Source organism: Epinephelus lanceolatus, chromosome 10, assembly GCF_041903045.1.
Source record: "Epinephelus lanceolatus isolate andai-2023 chromosome 10, ASM4190304v1, whole genome shotgun sequence".
Taxonomy (NCBI): Eukaryota; Metazoa; Chordata; class Actinopteri; order Perciformes; family Serranidae; genus Epinephelus; species Epinephelus lanceolatus.
The window spans coordinates 23,560,752-23,584,095 of NC_135743.1; the positions used below are offsets into that span (position 1 = coordinate 23,560,752).

Genomic DNA, 23,344 nt, shown 5'->3' on the forward strand with positions numbered 1-23,344 from the left:
TGCATCTGATATGCATGATTTAGAAAAAACATGTAGTGCCATTCAGTGGGTAAGATGAACATGGTTTTAAAGGCACTTTTTTTAAACTAAAAAAGCTTTTACATCCAGGATGATACATTTTATATTTTACATGCATATTCAAATGCATTTTGGTAAGTCCCTTTGACACTGCCTGTTTAAGGTGAGAATGTTGCGCCATTACTCCGCCTTGCTGTTCTGTACGAAAGGTACGAACGTAGAATGGGGGGTTACAGCTCACCTTTAAACTTGCAACAGAGCTAGTAACAGAGCCAAATTGACATCCGTGTAAAAACTGTAAGGCGGCAGGATGGGACAGGTGTGATGTTTTGACAACATGTTATGTGTGTGATCCACCGCCGGGAGATTTGAAAAGAAGCTAGCAGCAGTTAGCAGATCAGCTGCCAAAAAGCAGGGATGGCAAATGATTGTTACGCCACGTTATACCATTGTTATTGTTTAGAAAGCGCTGTCCTCAGCATTTGTTATATGTCACACTAGAGACCAACGCCATCAGACACGTCAGTCTTGTCACTCTCGTCACTCTCGTCGGGCCTCTTTTGCTTCTGGAATGCCGGCATAGCTACTAAAATCACAAACTGTGCGTCATAATACCTGTGTTGTTTGTCTCTACTCAAAAAAGCAAAGTTGGCACAATGAAGGTTCGTTGTTGCAGCGATATTGCGAGATCTCTGTGTAAAAGGGCTGTAGTCAGTGTTACCACTGTGGTTTTTCATTATATTAGTTAGTTTAGCTTTTGACTTTATGATTTTAATGATATAAGATCTGTTGGAATTGATCCATACTGATTTCATTCATAAAATAAAATAAAATAGAAACAACATAAGAGATTATACAATTTGTGTGACGTTTAAAAGAGAAAGAAATCAAATTATAATCCTTGTTTGGGTCTGTCTCTTGTAAACATAGCATTAAACTGCTTTAGTTTGTGACGTGTTCTGTATATGTATCTTTTTCAGTTTTTTTTTAAAATAAGAAATGCTGGTGCAGGTATTAATGTGTCCACTGTATTTTTGTTTTCGTCCGTCAGGTGGATGATTTCTTGCAGGCCCTGGTGTCTTACGATAAGGAGCACATCCCTGAGGTCTGTTTGACTGTGGTGAAACAAGAGTATCTGAGAAACCCAGAGTTCCACCCTGATCTTGTACGGACCAAATCTACAGCTGCAGCTGGTCTGTGTGCCTGGACTATTAACATTGTCAGATACTATGAGGTCAGGCAGTGCCTTCAGATGAGTTGAAGTTATGATAAATGTTAATACATGTTGTATTTCCTACAAGAAGGTTTGCTCTTAATTACAGAGCTTTTTTTTTTCTTAATGTATGCCTCCCTTTTTTTGCAGATTTATTGTGAGGTCATTCCAAAGAGGCATGCACTATCACAAGCTAATGCAGAGCTAGAAACAGCAAAAGCCAAAATGTTAGCAGTTCAAAAGAAATTGGCGGTAAGTGCAATGTTATGATTATATTTAATTAAGTCACTTAGTCTAAAAGCTAGATTTTCTTAATGGTGTCTGATTTCCATGGGCTCCTTTGGTTTGTTTTTCCAGGATCTTGATGCCAGCCTCCAGAGCCTAACAGCTCAGGTTGAGAGGGCTACATCTGAGAAAATCAGTTGTCAGGAGGAGGTGACGCGCACCAACCAGACCATAGAGCTGGCCAACCGACTGGTCAAGGGCTTAGAGGTAAAACAAGGAGAAGTAGAGGAGTTTGTTAGTGTCATTGGGGCTGACCTGGCAGAAAGTAAACTGTCAATTTGCCGGAGGCATGCATGGAGAGGCGCTGGTAATCGAATTGCATCAGTAATCTGGACTAGAAGTTGTTATGTCCTGGCAAGCTAGCCTGACAGTTGTGTGAGTAGATCAGGCAGAGGGAGATTTTACAGCCTGGCCCAGCAGCATACTGGGGACTTGTGAGACAGGTAGAGAGGGCTGGACCGCAGAAAACGCATGGCTGAACTGGGCAACTGGCTGGCTGAACGGTTTCCAAATGGAGAAAGAAAGAGAGATGGCAAGAACGCTACACTAACACTGCTCTCAGTCAGTGCAGTGGAGAGGTTGTGTATGTACAGAATGGTTGTTTGTGTCTTTACTGTACACCTAGACGGTATACATGGTGTGTGTGTGTGTGTGTGTGTGTGTGTGTGCGTGTGTGTGTGTGTGCGTGCGTGTGTGTGTGTGTGTGCACTTTTCCATGCTCATGTCCTTGCACAATCTCTAGTTTGTAGCATAATAATAATTTATGCTCAATTTTTTTTTAACAAATTGGAAGCAAGGGGCATTATGGAATCTGAGTATTTGTAATATATACATTTTAAATGTTGCATATTTGTATAATTTGTTGAATATTAATCTCTTTTGCCTTCCTGTGCATGCCTTTTTCATTCTACAGTATGTATTATCTTTATGGATGCTAATATGAACTAAAAGATGGCCATTTCAGTGGCCATTTTGTAGGTTTGACTCTCTTACTGCAGAAAATAAATGCGGTTTGCATGGAACAGCTTGGCTTTTAAGCATATCAAGATAAATGTTTTGTCTTTATGGCATTGACCTGGAAGCAATAGTGTTTAGACTAATAAATCAGGCCGTCTATATTTAATCATTAACTTACCTCAAAGCCTCAACAGCTGTTGGAAATTAACAATGTCTCACCCCAGACTGAGTGATATTACAGGCAATCCATAATACATTAGAGTAAAATTATAGTGATTTTTAACTGTCTGAGAATTTATTATGTGACATATTCTAGATCCACAGCCCCTTGTAAGAAAATGCCATGCATGATTTATTGTTGTAGTGCTGTCACAGTCATAGTATTGAAGGTTTAAATGAATGCTAAATTGATGCAGCGAATCTACAGCCAAACTTCCAGAGCTATTTTAAGGGAATTGCAGTTGTATGCTTTACTGCTTACATCTTCCTAATTTGTACATTATAAATGGAGTGGGAAGTTGCCCAGCATGTACATTTCCCTGCAGTGTCGATTCTTCTTCAGTTCTTCAGAAGCTAGAAGCATTTGCTGTGTAAATTAATTTTCTTTGTGTCTCCTGTGTAATTTTAAAATTATATTGAGGCCTGGTCTTTGTGTCTCACAGTCAGAGAAGGAGCGCTGGTCCCAGGCAGTTGTCGAGTACGAAAAGCAGCAGCAAACCCTGTGTGGTGATGTCCTCATCACTTCAGCATTCGTGTCTTACATGGGTTACTTTACTAGACAGTATCGTGTGGACCTCCTTAACAACACATGGATCCCTTTCTTGAAGTCTCTGAAGGTAAGGCCAGTTTTGCAACAGACTTATTTTTGTTCAGAGAGCAAAATCACACAGCAGAGTCTGTGAACTAGAACTCAATGTACTGCTACCAGCGCTCCAACTAGAGTGACATCATTCCTCGGTTTCTGTTCCAGGTCTCTGTACCCCTGACAGACGGCCTGGATCCAATCCTCATGCTTACAGACGATGCCACTGTGGCTGCCTGGCATAACCAGGGCCTGCCAAATGATAGGATGTCCACAGAGAACGCTTCCATCCTGACCACCAGTGAGCGTTGGCCGCTCATCATCGACCCTCAGCAGCAGGGCATCAAGTGGATCAGAAACAGGCTAGGGTCAGAGCTGAGGGTGGTGCAGCTGGGACATAAAGGGTGAGAAGGGGCTGTATTCTGATTGCATTTATAATCACCTTTTAATGTATCAGTTTGTGTTGTTTATCGTCCTTTCTGTTATTAGTATGTATTTTTTTCAGAGATTAAAATCTCTCCTACCACCACATTCACAGACTGTTAAGTAGTGTTGATTTTTATTAGCATTTATTTAGTCTTAGTCCTGTGGCAAATGTCCTTGTTAGTTTTTATCATATTTAGTTAACCTCATTCTGTTATTTTTCGTTTTCAATCAAATTTTTGTTGAACAAAAGTTTGGAATTGTAGTTTTTATCTTTGTCAAAGAAAACCATGACTACTTTAGTCCTTTCTTAGTCAATGAAATTTTAAAGCTACACTACACAAATTTTATGAAAATAACTTTTGTCACATTTGCTGAAACTGTCTATATTCTGAAAGAAGAACGTGTCACAGATAGTCTGGAAAAAAAATGTCCCCCCTCTTCTTCCTCCTTCTCCTAATGGCATTCACTAGAATCAGACCACGCCGTGGTAGTAGCAACAAATCAGAGCTGAGGAGTCTCTAATGGAACTGTCAATCACATCAATCACGCTGTGAAGTGCGGTCAAACTATCACACTAGGCAGCGCTTATCAAATATGAATCAAGATTTTGTTACTGCATGGCATGGTGGTGCTTGGTACTTCAGTAAACTGTATTCACATGACAGCAAGATCACAGCGCCCATGTGCTAAATAGTTATTGTATTCTTCTTGTACTTGCTCATTAATTGAAGTTTGCGGCCGTTAATCTCGAACCCTGCTTTTTAGCCTGTGCAAAATTGATGTGACACAACAGAAAATATCAGCCACTGTCATCGGTTAACGACATCCTATTTGCCGATACTGTTTTCATTTTACAGCTAAACAGTACACTAAAATATGTTCTTGAAAACATTTGAAGCAAGAAATAGTTAATGCAGTAACAGAATCTTGATTTATATTTGATCAGCAATGTCAAGTTTGACAGTTTGACCACAATTCACGAGTTGTGATTGACATGACTGATAGCTGCTTTAGAGACTCCTCAGCTCTGATTGGTTGTTTTTGTTTGCATGTGGTAAGGCCATCAGAAGCTATACAAGGCAATAGAGTAGGCAGAGATTATCTGTCTCATTTATTATTTATGTCTCATTTGCTGTGTGAATACAGTGACAGTTTCAGCAAATATGACAAAATACATTTTTTTTTAAAGTTACCAACCACAGCTTTTAATAAGTAGGTAACTTTGAGTCCTCCTGACAGGGCTCATTTTGTAGTCCTGATATGGTGCAGCACAGGAATTTGAACTGCTGCACTGAAAAAAAAGTCTAGAATATTTCATCTCATCTCAAGTTTTTGTTTTTTAAACAACATTTTAGTCTTATCTTTTCCCGTCAGCAATACTGCATGTTGATTGCGTATGTAGTCATAGATTTCATTAACTAAATTAACACTGCTGCTAATATATGGTAGCATACAAATGTACATGCCCAAACAAGTTTGTTTCACCCATTTTGTTCAGTTTCCTTTTTTATTCGGTAGGTTTCTGGATGTGATTGAGAAAGCCCTCGCCTGTGGTGAAACTGTTCTCATAGAGAATCTGCCAGAAAAGGTAGACCCAGTCCTAGAGCCTCTGCTGAGTAGAAACACTATTAAGAGAGGAAGGTAAGTACTAAAACATTACATTTATATGGTTTACTTCAAGGATTAAAAAACACATATATAAAACATTAAACCAGCTGACCAATGGTAAGCACTTTGTTGTCGAAGCTCTTTAGCATGGGGCTGTTGCACACCAAAAACATTTTAATCAGTGTACAGTTTTTGTATCGCTGTTGATACACAAGTCGATATGAGCCCACAACTCGCCCCAGTGTGTCTGCGGTGTTAGACAATAGGAGCAGATTTGCCAGACGGTTGAATCTCACTGAGCATTGAAACACCAGTAAGACATGACTGAATGCATTATTATTGCCCACTCTTTAGATTATAAATGAATTTGCAGTACGTGTTCTGAATCCCTGAGGCCAGTGTATTGATTGGCCCCTCAAGACGGGTGATAGATGTATATTTGTGTGTTCATATTCTTTAGGTGTGATGAATATTGAACAGCTGAGCCTCAGTGTAAAAGCTGAATTGAGGACAGTCATGGTTATGTATAAGGACTCCTGTTTCCCACAAAAAGATGGCCTGTTAGACACTAAATTCAGTGGTCCTCCATCATTATGGCAAACTCAATTCAGCTTAAGTAATGTCATATCGCTGATAGGTGATTTGCCAGCATTCGTCTGCATTCATTTATCTGGAGACAGAATAACATTACTGAATCGTCTTTAGACTCATTAAAACCACTTTACACCTTGCATTAAAATGTGTCTTGTATCCAGATTGTATCTAGATATGATTTAACATGATTACATTTATATCGGGTATTAATATGTGTCTCCATTGTCCACATTTAGATCCAACTGAAATCCTGTCGCTCTGTCACTCATCTCGTTTGCATGGGTCCAAAAATAAAAGATAAAATAAGGGACAAGTTACCCTGCCCCTTCCACTCCCATTTGTTTTCCATGGCATCTCTATATGTCAGTTTCATGTATTTTTAATTTGTGTGTAATTTAATTTTTAATTTTTAGTGGATCTTGAAGACAGGATTGAAAACGCAATGACACTGACACTTGTTTTCCAAGTGGTCGCCCCTGGACGTGATTTAGCCAATCAGATCACAATCCATCCTCAATGCATTTTGGTTGCATTTACCCCTGTCCTGTTATGTGTCCGAGCACTATCTGTTTCTATCAGGATTATTGTAATTCATAATGTGATGTTAATTGATAGTAGTGAGGTCATCTATGTCTATTTTTTATTATTTAATTATGAACAAGCACAACCACAAATGCCACTTGATTTAAGGGAATAATTCAAATGGAGCGGTAGATTAGCAGCTTCTGTGTTCTGTGAGGTAAAATTACAGTTTTTGTCAAAGGAGTCTGTTGGTTTTGACTAGAGAATAGATAACGGTTTCAGTTCCCTGTTGGAAAGGGCTGTCTGAAGGTGAGGTAAAGCAGTGAAAATATTCCAAATATAGTGTATACTTAAACAGATTTTTCTAGGTGGCTAAAAATATGTTTTGCTACTGCCCATGTCCACAGCAGTACATTATTTAGCTTCTGTGGAAATACCCATGTCTGCTTCTCCAAACTGAGGTTGGGCCAGCCGCTATCTACTGTCGGTAATACACTGACTATGGATAAGTACCTCATACAATCCCACTTCAAAAATTATGAACTACCTCTTTTAAAACCTTTTAGCTTTTGTACATGCCAACCAAACTGGCACTTGTTTGAAACACCCTGTATTTGGTAAATCTGTCTAGTGTCAAACCTGATTTTAAACATTTTCAGCTGCTGCCCACTGTAATCCCCCTCACAAATACGACAGTGCCACCAAAATAGCTGCTCTGTAATTACCTTTGTTTGGTTACTAATTACCCTCAACAGACAAAATTCAGCAAATTTCCTAAACGGGACAACCAACACCAGAGTGATACAAAATACCACATATTGACATTCTGCTTTGCTTTCCCTCCTCAAAAATGTTTACATCTTTCTTGCTCTGATGTATGTATGACCATGAATATTGAATTTTTTGGCGCCTGTTCATTGAACTTTTTCTGAAATCCTGTCTGTCCAGACGTAACAATTCATCATAGTAAATCTGATTATAAGTTTATCCCTTGTAGATGACCCACACACTTGTTTCTGTCGATGATTAATACAACCTGCTGGGGCAGCCATGATGGATCTGGTGGGGATCCACAGCTGAAGTTCATTAATAATTGGAATGTTGTAGAGTGTGAAGTAATGAATACTAATTATTCCTTTCATGGCTGACGGAAGACTACAAGCCAATCCATCAGCAAGGACTTTAATTTGGTGGAGTAATGGTTCTATCAATAGTACATTAATTCTGGCTTGTGAAGATATAGAGTTGAACCAGACCCAGGCCATGAGGAACCTGTGCCGTAAAATTGGGGCCTTGCCTGACATCCAAGGGGTAATTAGAGAAAAATGAAAAGCCACCAGGTTCGTCAAGCCATCGCTAATTTAATTGAAATGCAGGAACAGATAAATATTGGCTGCTGTGGTGATAATCTTTCATAATTTCTCAAGATTATTTGTCTACCACATGAGTGACATTTGGAGCCACAGTGAAGTTCTTTCCTCTGTTCAGGTCACAATGCATGACAGTGAGAGGTCGATGAGCTCAGATGCATAAGGGGTTTGCACTGCTACAGTTCAAATATTTTATAGGACTGTCATTCAGTCATTATCATCATTCAATCATCATTGAAATCACCTGCACCGTCCTTTAAAGCAAAGCACTGGTGATATTTCTAATCATCATTAATGTTTCACTTCCTCACTTTAAAAGCTTATTGATGGGACGAAAAATGTGACTCTCTTACCGTTTTTGCAGAAATAATTACTACTGTGCTTTCAGCAAAGTGGTGTTTGATTTGTGAACAGTAACTCTAAACATAAAGGTCCACTCTTGATTTTGAAAAGAATAGTTTGACCAAACAATCCAAACTCAAATCCTAACTTTTTCTGACGCTTTTAACCTGTTTGCTCAGCTGTCATAGAGATGGATCTGTAAACACACAAGCTCAATCTTATTCTTAATGTTTTTAGGACTTCTTGTCTAAGCTGCCTTACCAGTTAGGCATTAATATATTTCAAGCTTATTTTGTGAAGATGAAGTTTTGCCAAAAAAAAAGGGAAAAAAATCAACACATTGAACATTTTTGTGCGAACCTGTACAGCTCTCTCATTCTAATACAATTATTAAACCTTTTAAAGCATGTATTTCATATTTTCATTGTAATTTCTCTGTTCCATTTATGTACTGAACTTTTTCAGTACCTTGCCTTTATTTTTATCTCCTCTTTCTATATTTAGTAATAGTAGTTTAGTTGAAGTGCACTTCCTGTACTGTAACAACTTCATAACAACATATATATATATATATATATATATATATATATGTCATTTATTAAACTACAGTGATCCTTCCTTAAGGAATATGACAACACAGTGGTTAAGTTTTAAAATTGTTATCTCCTGTTATCCAGGTACATTCGAATTGGGGGCAAGGAGTGTGAATACAACAGCAACTTTAAACTCATCATCCACACCAAGTTGGCCAATCCCCATTTCCCTCCTGAGCTCCAGGCCCAGACCACCCTCATCAACTTCACAGTGACTCCTGTGGGCCTGGAGGAACAGCTGCTGGGACAGGTAGTGTCCCGGGAAAGGCCTGACCTGGAGGCCCTAAAGGTGAAACCTTAAGACTTTATTGAAAGATGTAGACTGTTAGCAACAGTAAAGCATTTTTGTAACTCGTTAAATATGCATGTCATCAGTCCTTATACTAAATAGAAAAGTCTGAATTGTTTTGTGCATGGTTCCCAAGATGGAGCTGACCACACAGCAGAACCTCTTCAAGATTGAGCTTAAGAGGTTGGAGGATGACCTGTTGAGTCGCCTCTCTGCAGCCCATGGTAATTTCCTGGGTGATATTTCTCTGGTGGAGCAACTCGAGAACACCAAGAACACAGCCGCTCATATTCAGTGCAAGGTGAGGTTATTACAACAGGGTCCTCTCAGGTGTCCGACTGTTGTCGAGTGAATGTCTTTTTTGTCACTTCTGTATTTTTGAATGTCACAAGACAGCAAGCGCCTCATTTTATTGCATTAGCTGTAAATGGTGTGTAGTTAGGAACATGTGAGAGGGTTTTGGAGCATGACTGAGAGCCTAATAGCTCATTTTTGTGCAATTGGAACACACAGGTGGTGGAGGCCAGGGAGAACGAGACAGAGATCAACGAGGCTCGAGAACTTTACCGCCCAGCAGCTGAGAGAGCATCACTCCTGTTCTTCATCATCAATGACCTCAGCAAGATTAACCCCATGTACCAGTTTTCTCTCAAGGTGAAACCTTTACCCCCCCAAAGTACTCTCAGAGGACACACATCGTTTTTTTGCAGCATTTCAAGCAATGCTCAGAGTTGTCTTTGAGCAATAATCTGTTGGATTTTTTAAAAAAATTGTTTTTAATTGTTTCTCTTGGTTATTAAGGTTTTAGGCACAGCGCTGTATGTTCAAATCAGCTTGAGTGTGTGCTTGAAGTACCAAAAATGTTACTTTTTCTGAGTGTAACTGTCAATGCAGTGCAGACATTAAGGTCTATATGAGCACTGTCCTCTCTTTGGTTATATTACAGGCCTTTAACTCAGTGTTCAACAAAGCAATGGAGTGTGCGGAATGGGATGAGGATGTGAAGACCAGGGTGCACACCCTCACTGAGGCCATCACCTACTCTGTATTCCTGTACACCAGCCAGGGCCTGTTTGAGAGAGACAAGTTAACCTTCTTGTCACACGCTGCCTTCCAGGTGAGGGACTCAGGGCCGCCTCAGAGGTGGGGCCTCCTGTCATCCTCATCAATCAAAGTACTTTTCTACCCCCACATTAACTTCAATTAAAAGCAGTCAGCAGGACCATACGCTGTTATTGATTACCTCTCACACCTTGCTCCATGGCTGCTGTTCAGACAGTTGGTTCTGACAAGGGGGTTGGTTCTGATGGCATAATGCAATTATCTGTCATCGCGCCAACTGTTTTCATCTCAGAAATTGTGCTGTTCTGAAGGCTGTCCTTCATGTGGCTATTTCACATTCAGAAGCACTTATTCAGCCTGTATGAGTTCAAACAATCACTTTACCAGAGTTGTCTTGCAGTTTTCAGTTGTTGTGGAAATGATTTAAAGGAGATCAATACAACATAGATCATTACAAACTGCTCTTGGTCCTTCCCCTTAGATTCTGCTCAAGCAGGGCCTGATTGATGCTCAGGAATTTGACTTCCTCCTGCGTTTCCATGTGGAAGCCTGCAAAGTTAGTCCTTTGTCCTTCCTCTCTCCACATGCCTGGGGAGCCATCAAGGTACATTCAAGGTTATTAACAACATCACATGTCAAAAGGCCACATTTTGGTTCTTGTTAGCCATCAGGTCATCACTACATACTAGGGATGGGCATTTTAAGTAACCTAACTGACATATTCGAGGACTTGCATTGGATTATTACAGAGTAATCAAGTACTCACAAAAAAGAAAATCTATTGTAAGAATTAACATGGCCAACAATGGAAAATAAGTGAAATTTTAAATGAATTTATTAAACAACCAGGCTTCATTTAGCCCATTAAACCATAAATTCAAAGATAATATAAGAAAATCAGCAAACTTTTGTCACTGTGTGCTGTTACATTGATTGGATCCAGACGAAGAACAATCTCCAGAGACTTGAGCCGCTCTCCTACTGGGCAGCTCATCATCTGCGCGGTTAGCACTGGCCAACACAGCAGCAACAACCAACATCTGACACCAAGTCATTTAACAGTCCCATCAAACTCACACCGACATGGAAACCGCTTGACTCGCTCATTAAACCCATTACTAACCGCTAAATAATGTTTAGCCATGTGTGTGTATGTGTGTGTGTGTGTGTGTGTGTGTGTGTGTGTGTGTGGACAGATTCTTACCATCTGTCTCCCCTGTGAGGAGCTCACACTCCTGCAGCAGTAGTCTCATGATGGAGACAGTGCACGCAGCTCTAAAAATAAAAAAATAAGATTTTGCCAATTTTAGATATATATAAAAATATAAGTGAAAATTCTAGTGGCGATTACTCTATATGTTCAACGAATACTGACGTCCAAATCAAGTACTATTGTACTAATGCCCATCCCTACTACATCCCATTATTCCACTGCTTGGATAGGTTTTCTGATATCTGTTATTTGGATATAGAAAATTTCTACAATGGATGACTTCAGCGGGTTGGACAAAGACATGAAGAGCTCACCAAAGCGCTGGAGGAAGATTGTTGAATCCAGTTGTCCTGATAAGGAAAGACTTCCTCAGGACTGGAAGAATAAAAGTTCTCTCCAGAAGCTCATCATCCTTCGAGCACTTCGCCCTGATAGGATGACCTATACACTAAGGTAACTAAATGACCAAAGTACATTTGTATTTGTAGGTGCTTTTATTTTACCAAGCTTTTCGACTATGTTTCCTGGCAGGAACTTTGTGGAGGAGTGCATGGGAACAAAATATGTGGATGCTGCCAGACTGGAGTTTGAAAAGCTGTATGAGGATAGTGGCCCCTCGACCCCTGTATTCTTCATCCTCTCACCTGGAGTGGATCCACTCAAAGATGTAGAAAAACTAGGTACTGTGTAAATTGTTTGTTATTTATACTCCCTGATCACTTAGTAGAGATATCTAGATATTCTTTCTGTGCAGGATTGAAGCTGGGGTTTTCCATTGACCAGGGCAGTTTGCACAACGTCTCCCTGGGACAGGGGCAGGAGGAGGTAGCTGAGAGGGTTTTAAAGAATGCGTCTAAACTTGGACACTGGGTCATTCTGCAGGTAGGAAGCAGCGCTATTCAGTGGCTAAGTTACTGCAGTGACTTCAGGTTGCTCCTCCAGCAAGCTTGTAACGCACCTAATGATATTATCTTCCCCCCGAGCAAGGAAATAAACTCAATTTGGTTCAATAAAAACCATAATTGGCTAAATCAGTTCCATAAATGCCTCCTTTTATAGAGAGGAGCCTGTAGCCAAGTGAGCCATTGAGGTTTTCTTAATCATTTTTGAACATAGCAAGACATTTTTTAACATGAATCTTTTACAAATGAACACAAACGTAACTGAACATTAAAAAACAAATTTATTTTTATTAACCTAGTACATAGTCTGCCTAGTCTTTTTGTAATATTTGTGAAATTTTTCCCTGTTCAGAACATACACCTGGTGGCACGCTGGCTGCCCTCTCTCGATGCTCTTCTGGAGACAGCAGCGGTGGACAGTCACCCCAACTACAGAGTGTTCATCACTGGGGAGCCAGCACCAAGCCCTGAGCAGCATGTTATCCCCAGAGGCATACTGGAGAATGCCATCAAAATCACCAATGAGCCTCCCACTGGCATGAATGCCAGTCTGCATGCAGCCCTCAACAACTTCACTCAAGTATGCTGAAAATTAAGTGCATTGCAATTGACAAACAAAAAACCATAGCATTCAGTTTAACCTACAGAAGCTGAGAAGGGCTGTGCATGTAATTCTTTTTTTAGTGCCTTTATCTCAAGATCATGAGATAATCAACTTGTTATCGTGAGAAAACAAAAGGTCCTTCATTTACTCGTATTACTTTGAATATTTATCACATATCAGGAGTGCCACGGCAACATACATAGATGGCATCATGACAACTGTAGCAACTGATTTAAGATGATTTTGTCAGATCAATGAGCACTTATTGATGATCAACACATCAGACTGCACTTGAGTCATGACGGTGATCTTGAAGGCTGAAATTAGGTGTGATCAAATAAACCAGACACTCATTTTCTAGTTCTCTATATTTATTAGAGGCTTGCAAGAATGCAAATGTCGTTTTCTTGAGATTAATTATCTTGCTATCTCTAAAAATCTGCCATTTGGTTTTTGAGAATATGCATAAATTAACCTGTTATCTTGACAAAATGAGCTTTGGTATCTTGAAATAATGAAAAAATGAACTTGTGATTTTGAGATTATGCCATTAAAAAACATAATTGCAAGCACGTCTGTTTTTGGCTTCCATAGTAATCTGTATTCCTTTCTCTCTCTTCTAAGGACACTCTGGATATGTGCTCCAGAGAACAGGAGTTCAACTCGATGCTCTTCTCCCTCTGCTTCTTTCATGCTTGTGTCACGGAGCGCCGTAAATTTGGTCCCCAGGGGTGGAACCATAACTACCCCTTCAGCACCGGAGACCTCACCATCTCGGCCAGTGTCTTGTACAACTACTTAGAGGCCAACGCTAAAGTATATTTATTTTATATTCATATTTTTATTGTTATTGATAAAACTTTTAATTTGCTTTTTTACTGCTACTTTCTTAAGCTGTGTAAATTTATAATGATTATGGGGTTTGCAGTGGCATTATCATCAGACAGGGATGTTGAATTGCAGTACAGTGTATCCAATTACTTATTGAAATCTTTTGTTCCACTGTTATTTGTGAAAAATGTTCAGTCTCGTCTTTTTCTTTTATATATTTCTTCTCTTATAACTATGAACACACAACCTATAATTTAGCTTTATTTCATAAAGACAAAAAATCCATTCTTGGGGTGCTGCACCCCTCTCAACTCCTAATGTATTTCTCTTAGAGCTCCTATTACTCTGGTCACAACCAATTATGTCTCCTAGGTATTCTGCCCTCCAAAAACGAATGTCCTTCATTATGTTAACCAAACAGTAACCTGTATGTGCGTATACAGAGAATTCATTAGGAGGGCAATGAAGCGTTATCCTAAATGTAATTACATGCAGCCAATGTGACAGTTCACAACGCTACATAAGTGATCACTGCAATTAGAGCTGATGAAGGAAGCAATTTGCAAAACAATACAGGTACAAATGATTGTGAACCTCCAGCTTTTGTAATTTGTTATGAATCACAGGTTCTTTTCTTCCTCCTTCACCCTCACGGATCATAATCTCCCGCTGAGGAAAAGACTCTTCTGTCATACATTAGATCAGTGTGTGTAAAGAAACATAATTTTGTTACATTTCCCAACCGTTATCATTATTAAAAGAGCTCATTTGGGAAGCGATCATACAGTTACTGCTCGAAGTTCTAAAAGAGAAAAAGAATAACACAGAGAATGAATGAAAAACTATTCGTGAGATGATCCTGATATATTATTAATATCCTGGAATAATTTTAACATTTGTCTTGGTAGTTTAATTTGCTCCTAATGATTTAAATCCTACATTTTTCTCTTATATTTGCATTGCCATATCAGTCTACAGACTATATTTTTATAGTCCACGCAGGTGCCCTGGGAGGACTTGTGTTATCTTTTCGGGGAGATCATGTATGGAGGTCACATCACAGATGGCTGGGATAGAAGACTGTGTAAGACCTATCTGCAAGAGTTCATGCATCCAAAAATGGTAAGTCTAGTGTTCATGTTATTGTTGTTTTCACAACAGAAGTCCTTTTTAACTGATTTTATTGTATAATTGTCAAGATTTGAAAACCTGCTAAGTTGAATTTACACTCAAAATCTGGTTACGTTTCATTTTACCGTGCCAAATAGTGAAGCAAATCCACAAAGCTGTTTTGAATGTGTTGGTAGTTTTGTTAAGGTAAAGGGTGCCCTCTTGGGATGTAAACCTAAACTGCAGTATTGTACTTCAAGTCTTTGGCATTGCTTTTTCCACCCTCACTTTGGTGATGTTTCCTCTCAGTGCGGCAAATTTGTCTGCCAACTCCTCTATAAGCATTATAAGGTGATTATTTGGTCTTTAGCGTGTGTTAAGTTGATAGGCGCTTCAACTGGATTCATCTTTTTCTCTCCCACACAGGACAGATTAGTATGAAAGCCTTTTCTGCCAATGAAAGAAAAATAATAAGGTGAAAACTTAGCCATGTGATGAAAAGACGATCCTGTGTGACATTATAATGAAATATTTCTCTAAATAACAACTTAGTGCCACAAAATAATGACTTAGTATTGTAAAAATAATGAAAAACTTTATCAAGATAATGAGATAATAATTGAGAAAGTTCCACATTATTTTGAGATACTAAGTCATTATTTTGAGATGTTTTTTTATTATTTTGAGATACTAAGTCATTATTTTGAGAAGTTTTTTTAATTATTTTGAGATACTAAGTCATTATTTTGAGAAAGTTCCTAATAAAGTTTGAAATAGTAAGTCATTATTTTGAGAAAGTCCCTCATTATTTTGAGATACTAAGTCATTATTTTGAGAAAGTTCCTAATATATTTTGAGATAGTAAGTCATTATTTTGAGAACGTTTCTAATATATTTTGAGATAGTAAGTCATTATTTTGAGATAGTAAGTCATTATTTTGAGAAAGTTCCTCATTATTTTGTGATACTAATTATTTTGAAAAACGTTCTTCATTATTTTGAGATACTAAGTCATTATTTGAGAAAGTCCCTCATTATTTTGAGATACTAATTCATTATTTTGAGAAGGTTTTTTATTATTTTAAGATACTAAGTCATTATTTTGAGAGAGTTCCTCATTATTTTAAGATATTTTTAGAAACTTTGTCGTAGTGACTTACAGGTTATTGTTTTTTTTTTCATCACAAGACTAGGACAGGTGGATATATGGGCTTCCCTAGATTAGCCGGTTCACATTTACTACAAAGCTAACAGCCATCTGTTTCTCTAATAAAGCAATTTGGACAATCAGACATCAATCAGTGTGTTTTGCTGTTGGTGCAGAAACAAGTTTGCATCCATCATATTGAATTCTAAAACACACAGGCTGAATTTAGCTTGCAAGATGTGTATTAGATACTGTGCTGCACTTGTTTTCATCTTCTCAAAATTTCACTCCATAGTTTGAAGGAGAGCTCTTTCTGTGTCCTGGGTTTCTGGCCCCTCTGTTCATGGACTACGGTGGTTACCACAGTTATATTGATGAGCATCTCCCATCTGAGAACCCTACTCTGTATGGTCTTCATCCAAACGCTGAGCTGGAGTGCCTCACTGTCACCTCAGACAACCTCTTAAGGACTTTGCTGGAACTGCAGCCACAGGACTCCTCCAGAGGAGAGGGGGCAGCTCAGAGCACAGAGGAGAAGGTGTGGAGGGAGAAAGAATCATCAGCTTGGAATACAATAACTTACCTACACAAATAACCTAATGTATGTGTATTATATTTGTCAGGTCAAGTCCGTTATTCAAGATATCCTTGACATGCTTCCTGAGGAGTATAACGTGACAGAGATAATGACAAAGACAACAGAGCGAAGCCCCTACATTTTAGTGTGTTTCCAGGAGTGTGAACGCATGAATCTTCTGCTAGCAGAAATAAAGAAGTCCCTTAATGAGCTGGATCTTGGCCTAAAGGTGCAGTCCACTGTGACATATACTGAACATATTAAACACACTCTTTTTTATCAACAGTAGGGTCCTGTGGCATCACTGAGAATTTCGTTGTCCACAGGGAGAGCTCACCATCTCCTCCTGTATGGAGACTCTGCAGTCAGCCCTGTTCAGTGACTCTGTTCCAGATTCCTGGGCCAGACTGGCTTATCCCTCCACTAAAACACTGGCACAATGGTAACTACTCCTTTCCAATAATACTGTATCATTCAACATTTGATAATAATTATTTTTGTGAGACCACTAGTGTGTTTCCCTGCGTTGTTTCCTGTAAATTCTGTCAATAAATATGGAAAAATTACCTTACAATATGAAGCCAATATTAGGATGACCCTTGCAGACATGTTAAGGCTTGAAGCAATGACATACTATGTTTTTCATTTCTCTTTTATAGGTTTAATGATCTAATATGTAGCTGTCGAGAGCTGGACAGCTGGACTCAAGACTTAGTTCTTCCTGCAGTTGTTTGGCTCTCAGGACTCTTCAACCCGCAGTCTTTCCTCACTGGTGAGGTCACAATCTCTAAACCAACAAGACAGATGATTTAAGTGACGTGCACCAGACAGAGGCTCCAGAAAAATTAACATGCAGACTTCTTTTTTTTTTTTCAGCTGTGCTGCAGAGCATTGCTCGTAAGAATGAGTGGCCGCTGGACAAGATGACTTTGACTGTGGATGTAACAAAGAAGACGAAAGACGACTTTGGGCATCCGCCACGGGAGGGGGCCTATATTCATGGACTCTTCATGGAAGGTCAGAATTAATTAAACTAACATAGGTTTACGGTCAGGTTAACATAGATCTTTGACAGTATATATATGTCTTAAATGTGCAGCTCTGTAAGCATCACCAGTCAAACCCACCCTGTGTCTCTTAGGAGCACGCTGGGACACTCAGTCTGGAGTCATCTCTGAGGCGGTTTTAAGGGAACTGACTCCAGCCATGCCGGTGCTGTATGTAAGAGCTGTGCCTGCAGAAGAGCAGGAGCTCAAGAATACTTACGAGTGTCCGGTGTACCGCACAAAGCAGCGTGGGCCCACATATGTGTGGACCCTCCACCTCCGAACCAAACAGCCTCCTGCCAAGTGGATCGTAGCTGGTGTGGCACTGCTGCTGTCTGTGTGAGACATTAGAGGAGCAGCGGTTAGGTACTTTATAATATCTACTAACAGTATTATGCAAACAGTGTTAAAAACCTAGTTTTAAGAGGAGATGTATTCTCCCATTGAGACAGTATTGAATCATTGATTGTATTCATTTTGCGTTTTATCATGTTTTTAGTAATTACTAATACAACAGACACAATTACTCACTTTCAATCTTGCATTGAAGCAGCCACATTAAGTTTTTAACTGATTATGAAGCAGTCAATTTTATACTGACCTCTATGTGACCTACAAATTATCAGCAAGAAGACTGGCTATTTCTATATAATTATTCTTAATACCTGTCCCTGGTTCCAATTCCCTGTAAAATCAGTCGAAATAATTTACAGCACACTGACTGGAAGAGCCTATTTTTACATTTTCCCAGCAAAAGTTTCTCAGTTAATAGTACTTTAGCCAGCTAAAAGCAGGCTCCTGCTCCTGGAGATTTTCTGTAGAGAGTTCTATTTTTGAAGTTATATTTCATAGTTATGGCTGACAGTGAGGAAGGATTAGCAAAGCGAAAAAGAAAAGGATTTACCAAAGACTAAAAAAAAAAGCTAAAAAGATACAGTGATAGAGCCCGGCCGAAAACATGGGTCAACCTTGGTTCGTCATTTAACAGATGAAGAGATTTGTTGGATTTAAAAGCATCCAAAATGGATCCTGAATTGAACCTCTTTCTCTTTGACAGGTTTGTAATATGTCTGTGTATTCATTAAATACAGTGCATGGCATAGTTTTACAATCAATATATGAGTTTATGTTGGTGGCTAGCTAAAGCTAGGTAATTAGCTTATAACATTACACTGTATAATAGCTTTGCTGTTGGCTTATTATAATGAAGACATAACACTACTGTGCAATGTTGACAACAAATTTACTATTACAGAGCAATCTAATCTGTTAGTTGTAGGCTAAGTTATTAATCTTGCATAGCCCCCAATAGATGCATTACCTCATTTCTTTTCATCCTGCCAACAGTAGGGCTGCAACTAATGATTATTTTCATTGTTGACTAATCTGTCGATTATTTCTTTGATTAGTCGACTAATCATTTTATCGAAAAATGTGTTAAAATGTTGAAAAATGTCGGCCTGTCTCTCCCAAAAACCCCAAAATTATGTCATTTAATGTCTTGTTTCGTACTCACACCAAAGGGCATTAGTTCACCGTCATGGGAGTTTGTAAAGCTGCCAATATTTGAAAGTAAGAAGCTGCAATAAGAGTATTTTGGGGTATTATTTTATAGTACTTTTCTATGAAAAATGACTCAAACCGATTAGTCGACTACTAAAATAGTCACTGATTATTTTAATAGTGGATTAGTCATCGATTAGTCGACTAATCGTTGCAGCCCTAGCCAACAGCTCTGTTTAAAAAAAAAAAAAAAAAAAAAAGTTTTAAAAGAAGTTGCAGTTTCCTTGACTTGCTTCCATGACGAATGCTCGTGCTAGCTAGGTCAATATCATTACCAAGCCCAGTCAGCCAGGAAAAAAATGTTAGCATTGTGCATTTATGTAAACCACAGCTACGTTACATTTGTACATTTCAAACATTACATATCATATCAATGTTTTTAAATTGAGGTAGATCTGATTACATGTATATGAGCTGACTTTGTCTTGGATGGTGGATGGCGTGACACTGAGATGGGATGGCTTCCAAATTGCACACCACTCTTTAAGACCAGCAAACAACGAAACGAGTTGTTTTTTAGCAAAACATCAACAGTTTTTTCAGCTGTGATTGTGCCACCAAAAGCAGGTGTTTTAAGCCAAAGGATGATCTTTGAATAAACATAACCAAGTGATTTTTGTGTCTAAACATAAGCACAAATTATCCACAGCATTGTTGAATCATAAAGTTTCAAGATGTCCCCTACATACTGTAGTAATGTACAAATGTTACATATTTGTGGTTTGCAGAGACGTAGAAGCCCAACGTTTATTCTGGTAATTGGGTTGCTTTACGACACAAGGTGGTAGTGCTCATGGGAAATGCAGTCTTCCTCCTGTGAAACACACACTTTTGATCACAAGAGCTGCCAAAATCAACACAACATGAAAGTTCCTTGTAGTTGCTTTAGTATTGCTGTATCCAGTTTGGTTCATATATGACAGTACTGACATTGTTTTGTATGAATGCATGTGTGTTTTAGATTTCAAGATAATGGAAATAAATAAGTTGAGTTGCATATTCAGCCAGTGCTGAACCTGTTGTGTGTGTCCGACACTGTTGAACCTCTCCCATGAGATGGTTCAGTCTGGCCATGATTTGTTGGGAGCTTATGTCTCCATTTGAGACCATGTAATTCTGGATAGGGAGCATATTTTATTGGAAGGTCAAGATTAAAAAAGCTCTCCGGCTGCCCTCTACTAACTGAGTGATACACAATGCTGTCTGGAGGGTTCCCGGACAGAATTCCCAGGAGATGATGTGCATGGTTGCTATTGACTTTTAAATGAGGTGCATTTGACATTGACCTTTTGTACGGCAGAGGCAGAATACTAACAGACGAGTGTAATTCATTCAGCTGGGCCTGTTGGAGAAACCTATTCAAAGACACTGATAGCTTTCTATGAGAAAGCAACACATTAGATTACCCATCCTTTATCTGTCTGCACTCTCTGTTAGCATCTGATTAACTTAATACGAACCAAATAAAACCTTTAGCTCAGAATGAGTCTAAAGAAACACAGCCATCTTATCTAAAATGTTATCTCTTTAAACTGATTTAATTGAGGTTCATTTAAAACCTGCTCAGATTAAAGTGTGACTGTGATTATGCGCGTGCACTGAGAGAGTTGTGCAAAATTCATATGCTCTTAAGTCGCTTGTAGGTCACAGATATGGTAAAATATCGTGGGAGTGCCAGAGTCAAGGTTGAGGTCACACAGCACAGAACAACACTGAGAATTTCTATTTTTAAAGCAAAGAAAAAGAACTCAGAGAGAATTTTGCGCAATCATGAAAAGGAGATACAGCTACTGAACAAATAATATTATTTACTTAGCCTTTATTTAACATTTAAACAAGAATTTTTTTAACTCACTTTTGAAACATTAATTATTCTTGTCATGTGTAAACACACTGTGTCAGAGCAGGGGCTTCATGATATCAGCGGAAATTTGCCCAGGAAGAGACAGGGCAGGTGCAATATTTATCTTCAAAGATAAACAAGTGACATATGATGTACAAATTACTGCCATTCTGTTTTTTTGTTGTTTCTTTTTGGATAGAAATCAACACTCTTATCTTCTCAAATGAGATTTTCTCCAACGCTAATAACTGCTGTGTTGCTCTTAATTTCTCCCTGCAGCCAAAGTGGCTGCAGACAGTCATGTGGAGGACGGAGGATTGATTCTGCGTATTGTATTGCACGGGGGAAATGAAGAACCAGTCTTCCTGTAGTTTCTCTTCATCTGCCCTCTCTTCCCCTCATTAGCACGCCACAGCAGCTAGCCAGTCATTTGGTGACAGGGAAATGATACAGTGCTGGCAGTGTTTGGGAGGAAATGGCAGGGTACAGGGCCTGGCACAGCAGGGGTCGTGCCACAGATAGTCATGTTAAAGGCCAAGCAGGACACCTGGTTAAAGTCAGCAAGGGCATCTGGGTCACACCTCCGCCTCACAGCACCCGAAAAAGACATTAGGAAGAGATTGTGCACAGATGGTTTTGTTATTTACAAAAAACTAAACAAAGACCCCTCATTGTTAGTATATCTAAATCACTGGCTATGTGAGGAAGCAGGTCCTTGTCAAGTGAGATATTGTCTCCAGCTGTTATACAGGAAAGTGTAAGACCTAACCTAGATCAGTGTCCAAAAGTGGGTTGCAGGTCCATTTTCTAAGGACTACAAATGACTTGTCAAGTTTGAAAAAAAAAACCCCCACACTTCATTTGAAGTAAATTTCCAGCACAGAACTTTTATGTTTCCTGCTGTAGAATGAGTTACTAACAGACTGCTAATTGACAAAGACAGCAAACTATCTTCATGATGTGGCCAAACACAAGTGTGATGCTAAATTTATTAAACTATTTGACCTCGAACCAATGACGAAGGAGAAACCAGGACCCTGTGGCTGGACCAGTTGGGAACCACTGCTGCAAGTGAATGAAAATTATTTGCAAAATCAATGTACAGTTTTGGAACAGTGTGTTCCTTCTAAAACAGTTTTAGATTGTCAGGGCCTGATTAACCCACTAGGGGGCACTGTGGCAAATATACAGTGTTAGGGCCCCTGTTGACCACCCATCCCATTTTTCCTACACTCCATACATTGTGTAAGTATTAATACTTTGTTTATGGTAACTTCATTAAGCACAAGTAAAATGTGAAATGTAAGCACAATATATAGAAAATAAAATAAACTTCAAGCAAATACATTTACACAAATCAAATCCCATAGAGTGACTTGGAGCCTTTTGGCCCCTTGAGGGTCGCAGTCACGGCATTTACCCACTTTGCCCAGTTAATAATCCAGCCTTGTAAAGTTTTATGATTGTTTCTTTAGAAATGAATCACTGTATACCTCAATTGTTGGTAACTGCAATATCAGTTAATATTCAATTTTTAAGAGCTGAACTGTGCAGCAGTGTAGTAGTCAATACCACCTACACCGAGACCAAGTCATGACCAAGACCAGAGTGTATTGAGACAGAGACAAGACCAAGGCCAGAGCAGTACAAGTCCCACACTGCATGACACTAAAATGTGTAAAATGAAAACCATAGGCATTCCTCGAATTGATCTGAAAAATCCACATTCGCATAAAACTCCCACAGAAAACAAGTAAAGATTCCTCTTTATTCACCTCTTTAATTATCTCTTCACCTCTTTTATTATTTATTCACCTCTTTTATTAAGTGCACCATGAGAAATGTCTTGACAAAATAATTAAAAGCCATTTCAGAACTGATTTTATGAGTAGGAATTCCCCTTTGTTTTTTATGAGCAAACAAATACAAACACTAAAAAGAAAATAAAATAAGCATATCACTTATTTTTTGCACAGCCAAAGTGATATCCCTGCAGCTGTTGTCTTGACTGGTCTTGGAAAAAAAATCCAGAGTCCTCTTTGTCTGAGATTGAGACAAGACGGAGTAAAAGTGCAGTCGATCCAAGACCAGACCGAGTACTGACCTTGAGTACTGCAACTCTGCTGTGCAGCTCTCATGCAGCCACAGAGAGGCAGTGAAGCTTCACTGGAGACTGCTCTGATATATAAATAGAGGGAAGATGATGAAAAATGATTATAAATACTTTTCTAACAAAGCAGAAAAGACTGGAGGCATTGAATGAAAAGATGTGAGAAAAAATTAAATGCTCGGTGCCAAACTTGAAACCCAAAGCAATGCAGAAAAGCTCCAGGACTTTATGTTCTCTTTGTGCCATTATTTGTCCGCACACATTGAGCATTTTAATCTGTCCCACTTTTCTGCATTCAGTGCTCCAAATTTTTTCAT

General features: G+C 39.0%; 1 protein-coding gene across 1 annotated transcript in view; it reads left to right on the plus strand.

Annotated features, from left to right (window-relative positions):
- si:dkey-233k19.3 (dynein axonemal heavy chain 11) overlaps positions 1–20,071 on the plus strand; it is a 54,123-nt gene extending 34,052 nt beyond the window's left edge. The window contains exons 60-82 of the mRNA XM_033641779.2: positions 1,070–1,252; positions 1,382–1,483; positions 1,589–1,723; positions 3,136–3,309; positions 3,444–3,679; positions 5,220–5,342; positions 8,815–9,019; positions 9,156–9,320; positions 9,533–9,673; positions 9,966–10,136; positions 10,563–10,685; positions 11,554–11,747; positions 11,826–11,974; positions 12,049–12,176; positions 12,549–12,776; positions 13,425–13,616; positions 14,625–14,753; positions 16,184–16,426; positions 16,512–16,694; positions 16,792–16,907; positions 17,125–17,237; positions 17,342–17,482; positions 17,607–20,071. Of these exons, the coding sequence (XP_033497670.2) occupies positions 1,070–1,252; positions 1,382–1,483; positions 1,589–1,723; positions 3,136–3,309; positions 3,444–3,679; positions 5,220–5,342; positions 8,815–9,019; positions 9,156–9,320; positions 9,533–9,673; positions 9,966–10,136; positions 10,563–10,685; positions 11,554–11,747; positions 11,826–11,974; positions 12,049–12,176; positions 12,549–12,776; positions 13,425–13,616; positions 14,625–14,753; positions 16,184–16,426; positions 16,512–16,694; positions 16,792–16,907; positions 17,125–17,237; positions 17,342–17,482; positions 17,607–17,854 (3,822 nt within the window). The 3' untranslated portion in view covers positions 17,855–20,071. The remainder of the gene's footprint in view (positions 1–1,069; positions 1,253–1,381; positions 1,484–1,588; positions 1,724–3,135; positions 3,310–3,443; positions 3,680–5,219; positions 5,343–8,814; positions 9,020–9,155; positions 9,321–9,532; positions 9,674–9,965; positions 10,137–10,562; positions 10,686–11,553; positions 11,748–11,825; positions 11,975–12,048; positions 12,177–12,548; positions 12,777–13,424; positions 13,617–14,624; positions 14,754–16,183; positions 16,427–16,511; positions 16,695–16,791; positions 16,908–17,124; positions 17,238–17,341; positions 17,483–17,606) is intronic.
- The last annotated feature ends 3,273 nt before the right edge of the window (positions 20,072–23,344 follow it).